This window comes from Suillus fuscotomentosus, assembly GCF_016647785.1.
Source record: "Suillus fuscotomentosus strain FC203 chromosome Unknown F5891scaffold_56, whole genome shotgun sequence".
NCBI classification, from domain to species: Eukaryota; Fungi; Basidiomycota; class Agaricomycetes; order Boletales; family Suillaceae; genus Suillus; species Suillus fuscotomentosus.
Window position 1 is genome coordinate 349877 of NW_024539568.1, and position 15853 is coordinate 365729.

The 15853-nt window shown below is 46.9% G+C and overlaps 3 protein-coding genes across 3 annotated transcripts; 1 reads left to right on the top strand and 2 right to left on the bottom strand.

Moving 5' to 3' along the window:
* Positions 1 to 3375: 3375 nt before the first annotated feature.
* F5891DRAFT_912767 (uncharacterized protein) lies at positions 3376 to 3821 on the top strand (the record flags this gene model as incomplete). The annotated part of the gene is made up of 2 exons (XM_041373651.1): positions 3376 to 3452; positions 3512 to 3821. Coding segments are annotated over 2 exons (387 nt in total), but the record flags the coding sequence as incomplete, so codon positions are not given.
* Positions 3822 to 5891: 2070 nt separating this feature from the next.
* On the bottom strand, positions 5892 to 6927 carry F5891DRAFT_1193210 (uncharacterized protein; the record flags this gene model as incomplete). The annotated part of the gene is made up of 2 exons (XM_041367696.1): positions 5892 to 6827; positions 6880 to 6927. 2 exons carry the CDS (start codon positions 6925 to 6927, stop codon positions 5892 to 5894), a joined length of 984 nt encoding a protein of 327 aa, XP_041221975.1.
* Positions 6928 to 7340: 413 nt separating this feature from the next.
* Positions 7341 to 8254, bottom strand: F5891DRAFT_1193211 (uncharacterized protein; the record flags this gene model as incomplete). Its single annotated transcript, XM_041367697.1, has 2 exons — positions 7341 to 8039; positions 8093 to 8254. 2 exons carry the CDS (start codon positions 8252 to 8254, stop codon positions 7341 to 7343), a joined length of 861 nt encoding a protein of 286 aa, XP_041221976.1.
* Positions 8255 to 15853: the final 7599 nt, after the last annotated feature.

Here is a 15853-nt window from a genome sequence, read left to right on the forward strand (position 1 = left end):
CTGCTCGGGATCGCAAGGGGAACTTCTCTCAAAACTGCCTCGCGGCATGTTCATTCAACCTTTCGTTTACCTACATGTTTGTAGGAGTTAGCGCATATTGGAGATAGAGGTACGAGCACAACAAGGAAAGATTAGTAATATGTAGAAGAATTAGTAATGTAGGGAATGAATAACCGGTAATGTCCGAAACGGACATTATTTGTCATCGACTCGCGGACCATAGACAAGTCCGCGATTACATATACACAGTCCGGGTACTTACATTTAGTGTACCTTATTATATATACTGTAGCATTATTTCGAGTAGGAATTGAGTCCAATTAATTATCTCAAAGTCTTCATTCAAATACTACATTAAAGTTTACAGTGTTGAGCGGTTGGGAGGGGTCAGCTGCAGATGCTCGTGTCTATCACGATGCTTGTACTACCGATTTCAATATCCCTGAGGGAAAGTATTATCTTGCGGACACTGGTTTTGGCTCGTGCAATGAGCTTCTGGTCCCGTTTCGGGACGTGCGTTATCATCTTGCAGAGTGGGGTCGTGCTAATACTTTATATGATGCATTCTGCTAGTACCATTCATACTTATGTTCACATTGTTACATAGGCCTCGTAATTGCAAAGAACTTTTCAATTTGCGTCATGCAATGCTTCGAAATGCTGTTGAGCGCATTTTTGGTGTCATCAAGCGCCGATTTCGTATCCTTCTCCTCCCACCAGAGTACAAAATGGACATTCAAGCGCGCATTCCTCCTGCCTTGTGTCTCGTGCACAACATTATTCAAGTTCACGATCCAAACGACATGATGGACTATCGTAATGTCTTAGATGCGCACATTCTCACTGACACTGGAAACCTTGCTAATGGTCCTCCTACTGAGCACGCACGCACTCGTGTGAGCCTCCATCGTGACCAGATTGCTAGTGAGATGTGGGAGGCCTACAACAGGGAAAGGATTCAGAGGGGGGAGCAGGCAATCATAGAACCACTGGTACTGTAGTCGCATTAATACCATAGCCATTCGGACCCTCATCGATGACTATGATCCAAAGTATCTCCGTCAAATGATGACATTGTTGTCAGATTAAGACCGGATCCTCATCAATGACTATGATCTATAGAAATAGTGATATTGCTTTGCTACTACAAGTACAATACAAGAGAACATGACACAACAAGAATCCATGTAACACTCCTTTGAATGCTGCTCTAAAAACAACCGCCGAAGACTATCTACCTCAATAGCGAGATAAATATCAATGATAGTGATGTCGGTCTGAAATTTATTCAAGATATTGAGTAGTTGTATGTCCTCTAGACCCTCACTCTGCAACTTTTTCACCGCCTTCTGCCTGTGCAAAGGGATGGGATCTACTGATTGCGCCAAGGTGTTGGAGGTGTTGGCCTCAAGAGCATTGGCCGCGCGCTTGAACATTGTGTTAAGACCGCCAATACTGGTCCCCATCTGCTGGATGGCCACAGGCATCGTCAGGCGTGCAGACTTCGCCGAGTCTCCCAATTTCATTGAATGTGGGGGGCGGGTAACAATATCAAGCGTACTTTCATCATCATCAATCAGCTTCCGTTTACCAGAAGCTGTTGATGATGGCACACTAACACAGACCGACTCAAGGGAGGGTTGCTGTGTGGCATTGAATGGAGGGAGGCTCTCTGGGGTGAGGGGGGTTGCGCGCTGGCCGCCTGAAACAGAGCCAGGGAACTCGATCCCATCGAGCGCATCTCCAAGGTCCATCATATGGACCTCATCAAAAGAAAGGGGGGTGGCTGCGCTGCTAGAAGAAGGCGAAGGAATGATGGGAGGTTGTGTCGCGATGGTGGCAAAGAACGAGTTGTTGTTACCTGACTTGACAGGTATGAGACCTTTCAGCGCCTCATAGTGCTTCCAACCCTTGTCCCGGAGGCCTTTGGCCTTTGGATTTTTCTATTGATTCATAGTAATTAGCATTGTCATAGTAGTTTGATGCGAATTGAAATCACTTTACCTTCACAAAGTCGGTCCACATGTTTTCGGACTCTGGGGTGATTGAAGCTCTGCGTTCCATGCTGTAAGATAGTCCGGAAGTGTTGGCCACTTTGTCGACGACGTTGAATGTACCATGGAGCTGAAATTTGATCATTAATGAGGGTACCAAGGCTGATATAGTAGTAGTACATACCCACCCCCATTTTGATTGACATGCTGCCGCTGTTTTGCTTGCACCCGAGCAGGGGTGTTTTTCCATTTCAGCGGCAGCAGCAACCCAAAACATGTGATCAAAGTTCATACCATCACCACCTTGTGAGCGGTTGGTGGTGACATACTGGATGAGGATGGTTTCATCTGCCTCTGTCCACACACACTGATCTCTCGCTTCCATTAGCTCTGCACCACCATGAGCACTTTTTCTGCCCTGAGACATCCTGTAAGAGTTGCGATGATGGATAGATTGTAGACGGGTAATGGGCATGCCTACTACTTAGTATTGATTGATGGTCACACTGTGACCAGCACGGTCCTATGATTATGAAAGCAAAACATAGATTCTAAACCTGCATAAACTGGCGCAAATATTGGTGGCCGAACAGACTCTAAGCAATTATGTCAGTGCGCCGCCCCCCTAGTAAGCTTGCCTCCTCACCCCTGCCTTGTTGCCGCGCCCACCACCTGCCTTATTGCAATGTCGGTGTCCTTGCCAACAGGTGCAAGCCCACCCAACATTGGCTCACTTTTTGACTTGGTACTCCATCATCCATTGCTTGCTGACCTTCCATTCAACAGCTTCACCTCCTTCCTTCGCCGCGCCAAGATCCTCAAGGAGGATATCCTGCAGCCTCAGCCACACCACATCTCCATCTTCTGCGCCCCTCCTTTTCTTCCAGCAAGTGTCACTGGCTTCCTTGCAGCCTCTTTGGACATGCCGCCAGAGGCAGTCAAAGTCCTATGGTCCTTGGTGAAGGACATTGTGTGGGAGCTCCCAAGTAGCGCTGAGGCGAGCGCAGATGATGAGACCGCATTCAGGATTTATGGCCACGAGCTAGGACTTAGTACATATTTTTTTTCCCTCATGAATTGTGCTGATGTGATATGAACAGCAAAACGCACGCTATACCCTCCCATCAAGATTTGTGCCAACCACGAGTGTGCAGATGGCAGCGCGGATCATTGCTGAAGAAGGAGGAGCCACGCCGTATCGTCTTGTTCACTCACAGCAAGGGTGCAAAGCCTGGCTGGACGATACACCTGAAGTGCCAAGGTAAGTTTTTGTTCTCGAGTGCATGCGCTAGGTGCTAAGTATGACAAAGAGTGCAATACCAAATACCAGGCCAACTATAGCATCAATGGGGCCATCTGAACATACTACCAAGGCATGCCACAGTACATACAGGTCGCCGATCATCAGTTCGTCGAGCTGCAACTTGCCATGCACTGGATGGATCTGATGCAGATTGCGTACGTCTTTTCATTTACTTATCGCGGTGCCATCATTGACTTGGTATGATATTCGCTAGTATATCGGCGACGAACTGTGCCAACCTATACGCAATTGCCCAGACTCGTCACAACCTTGGCGACAGTGATGATCACTGGCAGTTCGGCAATGCTCTGACGACAGAGCAAGTCTGGGATTGCTTCATGCTTCTCGCCCTGCTTGACGATCACCAACAATGCAATGAATCACTCGTTGTTCCTCACGATGGTGACCAGAAAAATCGTTTCATGGGCGCCATGTATGCGCGCAACACTTGGATCGTGCTTCAAGGACAGGACGAGCTCCCTCACACTTGTCTCGGGTGCATGCGCATCTTCAAGTCACCAGATGGTGGCCTGCACCACACTGAGGTCATTGTTACCGATGGCGTGACTGTTGGATGCCCTTGTTGTGCTATTCCACAGTGCAAAAACCCTCTCGACAACAACCGGCTTCGATTCTGTGCCGAGCACCATCACCTTGAGGCTGTCTGTGCTGTCAACAGCTGTGGTCAACCGGTCGTGGTTGATATTGAGACCGGACGAAAGCGCAAGGCATGTGACGACCCAGTCCATCTCCGCATGGAAGCTGTCAACATTGACTCATCACACCACGGAAAGAGCAAGACTCAATGTCAGAAGCTCTCCAAGTTAAACAATGCTATCACCATCCACCTCCCTGCGACTTCAACAGACGACGTCCCTCTTCAAGATGTTGAAGAATGGTACGAGCACAATATGGCCTCTGGTGCTGTGCATCTTCATCAGGTGGCCACAACAACCTCAACAGGAGTTTTGGATCATCCTGTTGCATCTGATTTGGATGCTGATGGGTGTAGCGCCAAGGACACTCCACTCAAACTCAAGGCTACCTTCCGCCGTCAGTGCACGAACAACGAACAGCTTGTTGTTTGTCCATGTGGAGTAATCTGTGGCCGTGGCACGATGTACCACCACGAGGCTGTCTCAAATGTGCTAGTAAGTCCAAGTCTTGTTATCAGAGAATATGTGCTGACCAGGGTTTCAACAAGATCATGATCAAGAAAATGTTCACCCTCCCGCGCGCTCATAAACCGCAACATATGATTTATGACTCCAATTGTAATGCGTTGCGTGAAGTGGAGAGTTGCAAGATCGTGTTCTTTGAGGGGATGGGCATGTGTGTGGATGCCTTCCATCACAGAACAAAGCATAAGGCTAGTGATATGCTCTGCTGTGAGTGCTGTGACATGAAGGCATACCCTGAACTCCTTGATGACAATGGTAAGTATTATTTCAATTCATCAATTGCAGAGCAAATGAATGTTTGGTTTGGTGGCTTTCATAACATTTGCCGAGAGATGACGCCGGTCAGGTATGATTTCTTCCTTGATGAAATGATCCTCCGTCGAAACCGTATGACTGTTGCTACCCTTTGCATACAAGGCAAACTTCCTCACCATCCACCTGTTTAATTACCTTCCAATATATGATATTTTCATTAGTACCAATGCTGGAAACTTTGAGTTCAAGAACACGATGGTCAAGGTAGGTTTTCATATGAATCACATTTGTAATAGCTACTTCATGTTAACAAAGAAAATGTAGCTAGCTAAGAACCCTTTTCCTCCTGCTATCCAACTCGAATGCCGATGATGTTTGGATAGTTTAGTGGGCGAAGGATTGGATCAGTGTGCCTTCAAAACCACACCGATCCAATCCTTCACCCACTAAACTATCCAAACATCATCAGCATTCAAGAGCTAGCTACACCTATATTGTAGGGTATTGAAAATGTTTTCTTTGTTAACCGAAGAAAACATTTTCAATACCCTGCAGTATAGGTGTCAAAACCACGCTGATCCAAAATTGTTTACGACCCCTTTTGGATCAGTGTGGTTTTGAAGGCGCTTGAAGATCTTGATCCTCCTTCAGGGGTTCTTCAAGAAAATGTAGCTAGCTACACCTATACTGTAGGGTATTGAAGATGTTTTCTTTGCATCTTCAATACCTTACAGTGTTCGGATAGTTTAGTGGGTGAAGGATTGGATTGGTGTGGTTTTGAAGGTGCACTGATCCAATCCTTCGCCCACTAAACTATCCTAACATCATCGGCATTCAAGTTGGTTCTGCGAACCAACTTGAATTGCCGATGATGTTCAGATAGTTTAGTGGGTGACCCAAGCTTTCTTGAAGTAGTACTGCACTCGCGTTGAGAGAAGCTGTTATGAATGTGATTAGAAACATCCTTGACATACTGACCCAAAGATGTTTATGCTGCGCTGCATCTTCGATGGGGCGGTCATAATGTTTTCATAAAGACAAATCAATTGATAGCTAATTACATGAGAAGTGTAGTATGTAGTAGGTAGCAAAGGCAATCAGACAAACCAAGAAAGCACATCAAGGAATGGATGAGACATAACAAAGACATGATGAAAATTACTTCCGCCCACTACGTTTCTTGCTGCCCAGACACAAGGCTGCACGCCATGCTGCAAGGTAGTTTGCCAAGAGGCCATCTTCAGTGCATCCAGTGAGTTTGTGTGTCTCGAGGACAGTCAGGTCTGTCTTGCGCCATGCCTTGTGATTATCATGGTACGTGGTCTTGACAAATGGAGTGTCGCCAAAGATCAGACGAAAAAGCTGCTCCTGGCCATAGAAGCCGCAAAGCTTTGGGATGGCCATCTGCTGAAAGCCAATGGCCATATCAACCGTGTACATTCCATGTGGCCACCTCTGTCGTGGCTTGGCCGGGTTGTAGATCGGAATATGAACAGGAATGACACGGAGAGCTGGCGCAGGAATGACGCGCGGCATTGACTTGACGGGTGAGGATGATGATGACATGATGAGCGGTGGTGTTGGCAACATTGAGCGAGCGAGACGAGTGTCAAAATCATTGTCTGAGTCGGATAGTAGTTGAGTGGGGGATAGTGGTGGGGTAGTGAGACGGCGGCCTTTGCCCAAGGTGGGTTTTGGTGTGAGCTGCGTGTCGTCAATGATCTCGACATCCGACAAGGAAGCAGCAGCAGATGCCTGTCGCTGCTTGTTCATCTTGCGCAAACTATCACGCTCACCTTTCATGTTGAAGCGCATGTGTGTGGGGCGAGCCACCAGCTTTGAGGACTTGAAGAGATCATCGAAATCACTGCAGTCGGTGACACCGTGGCGTCGAACGAAGATATGACACCGCGAGTCAAGGGTGAAGGGGTATGTGAGTGCAGAAGGAATCCACCGCATGAAGCGTTCCTCAAAAACATCGATCTTGAGGATATTGTCGCCAAGGGATGCAACAAGTGCAGGATCACCTGAGAGCTGGTACTGAGGGAAATATGGGCAGTGCATGACCCATTGCATCAGCACAGGTGCATTGTCCTATGTAACCATTGAGTAAGTGCCACAAACGCGAACCTAAGAACCAACTTACTGCATCAAACCAGTACAGCACGAAGCGCTGTTTGGCTTTCCGTTCCATCTATTTCCGACGACCTGCCACCCTTGTGCTCTCGATTGCCTTGCGTGCACGCGTGTTTAGGTCACCTGCCCACAAAGGGTCAAGTTGATCAGTGACGCGGTGTCTTCTTAGATAGATGATCTATAGATAAACACCTATAAAAACAAATATCTCCATGGTCAGCGATTCAGACAAATACCAATGGCTGATAACGTGGTCGTTCGTGGGTGGCTGTTTACACTTCCCAAGCTATGTCAGACCACAGTACTTCTGTAAGGTCATCGCAGAATTAAATATACAAAAATATTCAGCCTGTCTGAGTTCCATTGAAAAGATGAAATGAAATATTTGTCTGAGCTGCATTCTGGCTTTAGAATAGAGGGAAATGGTTTTGTAGTGATTTCTAGGGTATTAGGCTCATGGGGTAGCATTAGTCATCCATGCACCGAACCAGTTTGGTGCAGGTCAGCGGGGGGGGGCTTTGATGGAGTGTGGATCGGGAATGCGTGCATGGCAGAGGCATCATAATTCTGGGAGAGCGTCAGAAGATGAGGGGGTTGTGACAGGGGGGGCAGACTAGCCTGAGGCTGCTGTGATGGGGCAGGAGGTTGCACAGGAGCCGTCAAGATATCATGGAACGATGGGAATACGGGCTGGCCACTAGCACCAGCAGACTGGAGTGCATGCTGAAGCGCCCTCAACCCATCATTCATCTCAGCCCCGGCGTCGAGTGACAAATCATGCCAGTGGGTCTCCAAGTCAGCAAGAGTATCCTGGTCAAAGCCCCAATCCCAATCCTGCTGCACATCAGCCTGAGGGCACTGGTTGTCTGCGCTATCAGTGACATGCACTGGACATCCTCCATCGTCCGTAGTGCAATGGGAAAGGCACTTTCCATGGGGGCATTGCAGTGCACAAGGTCGACGACAGAACGTGCCAATGCATGGCTCACCTCGCTTGTGTGACTTCTTGTTGTTAGGTTGCAGCTGAGAACTCGAGGGCAGAGGTTGTGTTGAGGGGAAGGGAGCTGCAGAGGCTGCGCCAAGGGTAGGAGAACCTCCAGGGATGAGAGCCATGATATCTGGATGCGAGAGAAGCTGAGGGAACCAGCGGAAGAAGGCGCAGGATCCATGCTGACAAGGAGCATTAACATGATGACCGACGGCTCAATATACTAACCACGTACCCTAGCCATTGGCTTTCCTGAGTTCCCGCTCCTATCACTCCGACAGATGGTAAGTGGAAGAGCGCCTCCACAGACTGCGCAATCATAGGTGAGACCAATGGGAGATTGATGCACAGCTAAGCTGGCAAGGAACACGATGTCTGCTTGCTGTAAGGAAGACATGGGCCAGAGGGGAGAGTGGGCGGGCGGGCAAGAAAGACGGGAAGGCGAGAAAGACGGGAAGGCAAGGTGTTAAGGTGAGATGGGCGATGAGCACGAGCAACCACAACATGCTCCATTTGGATCGGAGCATCAAAACAGAGTGCCATCTGCATGTGGCGGGCAGGACGACAGGCGTGCAAGTAGGCATCCACAGTGGGATGACGGGCGTGTGAGTAGGCATCCACGGCAGAAGGAATGCTGGCAGGAGGAGGTTAGGAGGAGAGGGTGAGTATGACTGAATGGAGTTTAGAACATTTCAAGCTCTGCCTGGGTCAGCCGCACTTGCTGAAGGGCCCCCAAACTGTGGCCCCGGAGTCCACCCCGAACTTTGGCCCCGGAGTGGCCAGATCCCAGACATTCTGGGCTATTCTGGATGAGGTTAAGGTGGTCAATTACAACGGCAAGGATGACAGAAGGGACGACACAACTACATATAGCCCGGAGTTTTGCCTCTTCTGCAGGTTGCAACCGGCAAAAACTGAATCCAATCAGTTTCTCATAAGATAGCCTATATGTTCGTACCTAAACCATCTCGCTGAAACATTGAAATAAGCATTATTTTTCGCGAGTATAAAAACAAGTCATCAGGATCTTCCTATACTTCACTCCAAAGAGATTTTTAGAGCATATCAACAGTTCATACTAGCTCGCGTAACTATGTGTTTCTCCTTCCTCACCGTTATTGTTGTGCTGACAACATCTATGATGTCTGTCAGTGCATGTGGACTTTTTGGCGACAAATGCACCAAGGACAATGACTGCTGCACAACAAAGGAGTTGTTGTACTGCATTAATAGTGTAAGTAGGAGCAGTTTGCTTTGCATCACTTCACTTGATGACTCATCTTTTGGGCCTCGGAATATCAAATATGCTATAGTCCTGGCTGAGGAGGCCGGTGAATTTGCACGTAGCAACATACTGGTGGGTTGTGTTTCTATTTTCCTATTGATGCTGTTTTCAATGGAATAATATGCAGTTCATTGCTGATTGAGAAATGGATCCTGGCAATGCCGCAAAGTGGATGAAGTATTTATGTATTTGGACTTTTGATCCGAAGTGGTTTGATCACATGGTACATTATCTCCGATCCAGCCACGAATATAAAAAGCTAGAATAAGGAGGATTACAAAACCATCTTGTTGCAAAGATGGCAATGAGTTCGACCGGAAGTATGATCAATACAAGTAAGCAGAGTCTGGTAGATGCAGCCATCAACCGAGGCTTTGTGCTGAATGTAAAATTTAGTGTAGTATTTGAATGAAGATTTTGAGATAATTAATTGGACTCAATTTCTACTTGAAATAATGCTACAGTATATATAATAAGGTACGCTAAATGTAAGTACCCGGACCGTGTATATGTAATCGCAGACTTGTCTATGGTCCACGAGTCGATGACAAATAATGTCCGTTTTGGACATTACCGGTTATTTGTTCCCTACATTACTAATTCTTCTACATATTACTAATATTTTCTTTGTTGTGCTCATACCTCTATCTCCAATATGCACTAACTCCTACACTCCCCCTTGAGCACAGCCTATTCCCATTTCATCTCTCAATCTTTCGAGTCTCGGCCTTGGCAGTGCTTTCATGAAAGCATCTGCGAGGTTATGATCCGTTGGTATGTATTCTAACTTTATCGTGTCATTTTTGATGACTGATCTGATAAAGTGATAGCATATATCGATATGCTTCGTTCTAGTGTGGAACTTGTTGTTTGAGGCGAGGGCAATGGCGCCTTGGTTGTCTGAATAGATGGTGATAGGTGCGTCCTTTCTTTTATAAAGTTCTTTCAGTAATGACTGAAGATATAGCACTTCCCTCATTGCAGACGTTAGCACGATGTATTCGGCTTCAGCCGTTGATAATGCTATAATTGTTTGCTTCCTCGCGCTCCAAGCTATCGGTGATCCGTGCAGCAGGACCAGGTATCCTGATATGGAGTGCCTGTGGGCTTGGCTTGCCCAATCCGCGTCCGCATAAGCCTCTAGATCTTTCTCTCCCCCCCCCCCCCCCAAGGTAAGTTTTCCCTTCTTTGTTGCCTTCAGGTAACGGATGATGCATTTTGCTGCCTCCCAGTGTGACTTCGCCGGTTCTCGCATGAATTGCGACAGTACCAACACTGCTAGTGCTATGTCCGGCCTAGTACAAGTTGCCGCGTACATTAGCGATCCAATCGCTCTCTGATACGGTATGTGTTGTTCGGATATTTCAGATTTGGTGCCTGGCGAATGGTTTGACTGTTCTTTTGTCAGTTGTATCCCAGTCTCCATGGGAATATGCGCCGGTTTTGCGTCTTCGAGGCGGAAGCATTCGACAATTGTGTTGACATATGCCTCTTGCGACAGCGTTACGGTTCGCACGCTTCGGTCTCTCTCTCTCTCTTGAGACCCAACAACCAGGTAAGCTCTCCCAGGTCTGTTATCTCAAATTTCTGGCGCAACTGATCTTTAAACTTCTGTATATGCTCCAGATGCTTTGATGTTATGGCCATGTCATCAACCGATACCGTTACGACGGTGTGCTCATCCTGTTCCCTCCGATAGTACACCGCTCTATCGACTTGCGAGCGTGTGTATCTGGCTTTGAGGAAAAATTCTTCTAGCTCCTTGGACCACTCAAACCCGGCTTGCTTCAAGCCGTATAAGCTTCTCAGCAGCTTCAAGACCTTTCCTTCCTCTCCCTTCTTCAAGTATCCGGATGGTGCCCGCATATACACGTCGTCCTTGAGTGTAGTGTTTAGGTGAGCACTTTTTATATCCACTTGGTGCATCTCCCAATCATTTCTTGCAGCCATTGACAATACTGTCCGAATTGTTGTCATATTTGAGGTAGGGGCAAATGTTTCTTGATAGTCGATGCCGTATTCTTGACGTTGACCATTCGCAACTAGACGTGCTCTCAGCTTGACTTTCTCCCCATCAGGTCCTCATTTCGTCGCTAAGACGAAATGACACGGTATGATGTTGGCTCCTCTTGGTGCGTCTACTTTCTCCCATGTTCCAAGTTTCTCCAATTGACTAATCTCATAGTCTATGGCCTGTTGCCATTCATCCACGTCCAGTCCACTTACATAACACTTCCTTAAGTGTTGGTTCTCTTTGCGCGGCTGCCATGGCCATATACGAAAGATTCATTTGAGTGTCGTCTGGTGAGTCTTCTGTTGCTATATTAGCTCTCTCTCCTTCATTCAAGGCTTTATAGTATCCTGCAGGTGGTCGTACTCTCGTGTCCTTGGGTGTTATTGGATCCGACAGTTTTTGTACACTCTGGGGTGGTGTTTTGGGAGGTTGACTTGGTGTTTGGGGGAGTTGGGGAGTTTGTGCGATGGGCTGGGCGATTTTCGGTGCATTGATTTGTTCTTCCTGGTTATACTCCCCCTCGTCCAGTACATTGTCACGAACGATGACATCTGGTGGGACAAAGCTAACATTGCGTTCTATAGATACCCGTCTCTTCATCGGCCAAAAAATTCGGTATCCTTTGCTTTCATTGTCCACTCCCACGAACAACACTTCTTCTGCTCTGGCTTCAAGCTTTCCATGATCTGGTGAGTGCACATATACTCTGGTTCCAAATTCTCTTGCTGCCGCTAAGCTTGGTTTAGTTTTGTGCATCAATTCGAAAGACGTATGCCCAGGAATGGCATGAGACGGTAAGCGATTCTTTAACCATGCTGCATAATTAATAGCCTCGGCCCATAAGAACTTCGGAAGGTCCTTGGCGATGAGCATGGCTCGTGCGTGTTCGACCAGTGTTCAATTGAGTCGTTCAGCCACGCCGTTTTGCTATGGCGAATCATGTACTGTGAGTTGTCTCATTATTCCTTGATCTTTCAGGTATTCATCAAATTCTTTGCTCAGATATTCGCCTCCTTGATCTGAACGAACTTTGTTCAGATGCACTCCGTGTTGACGGCTGATGTAAGCCTCGTATTGCTTGAATGTGTTAAGTGTGTCGCTTTTCTTCTTCAGAAATTCTATCTTCGTCTCCCTGCTATAATCATCAGTAAAACTGATGTAATATAGACATCCTCCTATTGTTGCTGTTTGTGCAGGTCCCCAGAGATCAGTATGGACCAATGCACCATAGGTATGAGATTTGGTTCTGGATTCTTCGGGAAATGATTGACACATTGCTTTGGCCTGTGCGCAGGTTTCGCAATATTCCAGTTTTGATTTTATATCGAGATCTAGACCCTGGATTAATCCTTTCTTCACAGCGTCAAGTATCGCAGTCTGTGACACGTGTCCTAACGTCCGGTGTGCCTTGAAAATGGTTTGTTTTGTCTTTACCGCGTGTGCTTGATGCTGATTTTGATCCACAACACTGTATAACCCATTGACTTGCGGAATAGCAGCTATGGTCCGTCTTTTTGGTGCTGCTGTCAGGATTTTGCAGAGTTTATCCTCGAATAGGATAGCGAATCCTGCCGTTGCAATATGATTCATCGAGATGAGTGTAAAAGCCATTTTTGGAGTATAGAGAGCATTTTTGAGTGTAATGCTTGTTTTCTGATCTCCCAGAGGAAGATCTATGCTAACATCTCCTCGTCCTATGGCTTTGACAATAGATCCATCTGCGGTGTGTACGTCTTGGGCCTTGATTGGCTCAAACATTACAAACTTTGACCTATCTGGGCAAAAATGGGACGTAGCGCCAGAGTCAATAATTGCTCCGCACTTTTTGACTGGTATGTCTATCTTCTTCGCAATATTCGCTAGATCTGACGTTGCGAATGCATAATCATTTGCTCTTTCGATCTTGTCTGCAGTGTTTGCCGTTTCCTTTTGGCCTTTCTTCGTCTGCCTTGGTCCTTGTCCCTCCTTTCCGCCTCCTTTCATCCAACAATCGGCTTTATAGTGACCCTTCCTGTCACAATTGAAGCAAGTGATATCTTCACCCATGCTCGTCGTGGTACGTCCTCTTAGCATGTTTGTCCTTGCTGTAAACGCACTATTCTTCCCTTTCTTCTGTGTCTTGGGATTGTTTATCTGCTGATGTTCGTATTCTTCTGTAATAACGTTTATCAGCTCATACGAGGTAAGCAGCTGCTTTGTTATGCGTTGTAGAGAATCATGCCTCTCATGGTGTGATATGGCACTTTACACTAGGAGTACATAGCACAAACTTGCAGCATCACTCTGTGTGCTATCCGCAGGTATTCCACTATGAGGCGCAGCTTTCTCGCGCAACGCGCGCCATGTGCGCACCATTCCTGCGCTTCACAATGTATACACGCGCGCGCATTCCCACGCTTGAGCGCCCTATAGCGCCAGCCATCCAGAAGCACCCATCCACTGTCCTCCAAGTTCTCTAGTGCATATATTTCTGTTTCTCTCATTTGTATATTGTTCCACTTTATTTTTATCATGGACCCTTACTTATATATATCTCTACATACCTACTCGGTAGCGCTTCGGCTCCGCATGACCGCGCTTAGGCGCGCTATATAAGCACCAGCAGTACATACTATTACACACCTGACTTTTACCTTACTTCACCTGTCACTTTTCCTACCACTTACTTTACCTCCCAATTACCTGTTACTACTTACTTACTACTTAGCAGAACATAGTATAACTCTATTCCTTTACATCTCGCACTCTTCTCTTATCTTGCATCATATTATCACTTAAGTCTAACCTCTCTATTGTTTCCGCATACGTGCGCGCGCTTTCCCGCGCTTCGCGCAGCACACGCGCGTTCCCGCGCCTTCGTGCCTTGCGCACACCTGCGCTTTCTCGCGCCCCGCTTCAGCGCGTACCTCTAGATCTTCGCTGCACTCGCTTCCCCTTAAGGGTCGAACACGCTTGCCATCTCAAGCATAGCAGACTAGGCAATGCACGACCTACAACATTTTTAGATACTGTCAGGAGCATCATTTGTTCCTCACAGTATTGTTGTTTCTACAGCGTGCTGTGGCATTTATTGATGACAGAATTGGTCTGTAGGATTCCGGCAATGATCCCATGATAATGGCATAGTAATCTCTCTTGTCTATACTTACTCCCATTCCTGCTAACGATTCTCGGATCCTTAACAGGTCTCTGAAGTGTGCCGTCACGTCTCCACCTTCCTCGCATCTGGTGTCCTGGAGTTTCCATCGCAGATCTATCTGCACTATCTCTGTTTTGCCTTCGTGGATTCGGCATATTTCTGCCCATATATTCGAGGCTCTGGATGCACAACAATAGTCGGTCTGAGACCGTACTAAATATGTGTTGCTTGACGAGTGAGTCCTTCTGTTGAAACTCGTCTTCCTTCTTCTCCTGTTCTTCAATCTCTGTTTGGGTAGCTACTGATTTATTTGGCTTCAGTGCTTGTCCTTGCGAGTCAATCTCGAAAGGTACAGGTTCCTTCGTCCTACCATCAAGATAGCGCATCAGACCTCATGCTCGTATCACCGTTTGGGCCCTTTCCTTATAGGTTATCCAGTTCGTTCTGTCGTCAGAGAGCTGGGGGATATGATATAATGATGAGGAGCTGGGGAGCGTCGTATCCATGGTAGTAGCAGGGCTCATAACCTGTAAACTTTAGTGTAGTATTTGAATGAAGACTTTGAGATAATTAATTGGACTCAATTTCTACTTGAAATAATGCTACAGTATATACAATAAGGTACGCTAAATGTAAGTACCCGGACCGTGTATATGTAATCGCGGACTTGTCTATGGTCCACGAGTCGATGACAAATAATGTCCGTTTTGGACATTACCGGTTATTCGTTCCCTACATTACTAATTCTTCTACATATTACTAATATTTTCTTTGTTGTGCTCATACCTCTATCTCCAATATGTGCTAACTCCTACACTGAAAATCCTAGAAATGGGATCAGACACACTAGTTGGATTGAGGTATAATACCACTTGCCTGCATGGGAACGCAAGGGCAAAGATCTGTACGGCACGTTACAGCTACCGTTGTATCGCTAGACCAGCCTGAAGGTAAAAGCTCAAGCTCGAAGTGCTAATTAGTGCAGGCCATGACCCCGCACAAGCACCTTGGCAGAGGTCTACACTTCCAGTTTTCCAACTGCACAAGTAAACGAGTGAAGCAGATGCGTGCTTCTGTTTTTCTATTGAAGCAAATTCTATTCCATCAACATGAGAGTAGATGTGGGAGTACATTACTGTGGGCCCTCCTTTGAGCCCATTCAGTGAAATAGTCTGTATCTCACAGTCAGCCCAATGTGACAATCACCCGTACTATACGGGCCACCCCACATGGGCCCATGGGCAATTGTATAGGTAACATATGGGTGGGCCCATAGTTGACAATATGCGAGAGTCTCGGCTGGGCCCATAGTATATAGCGGTAGGTCTATAGTATGATGATAATACATCTCATGTAATTATTATAGTGGGTGATGACTTGGCCCAGAATGTCCCTAAGATGCCATGAATGACGTGTCAGCCCATGGGTGCTGAAAATCATAATCATCGTAGGTGATGACTTGGCCCAACATGCCTATAAGACAGCGTGAATGATGTCTCGGCCCATGGATGCTGACATTTACCAGGGTCAATTTTGATTGTTCGGCCCAAGGTCTCGG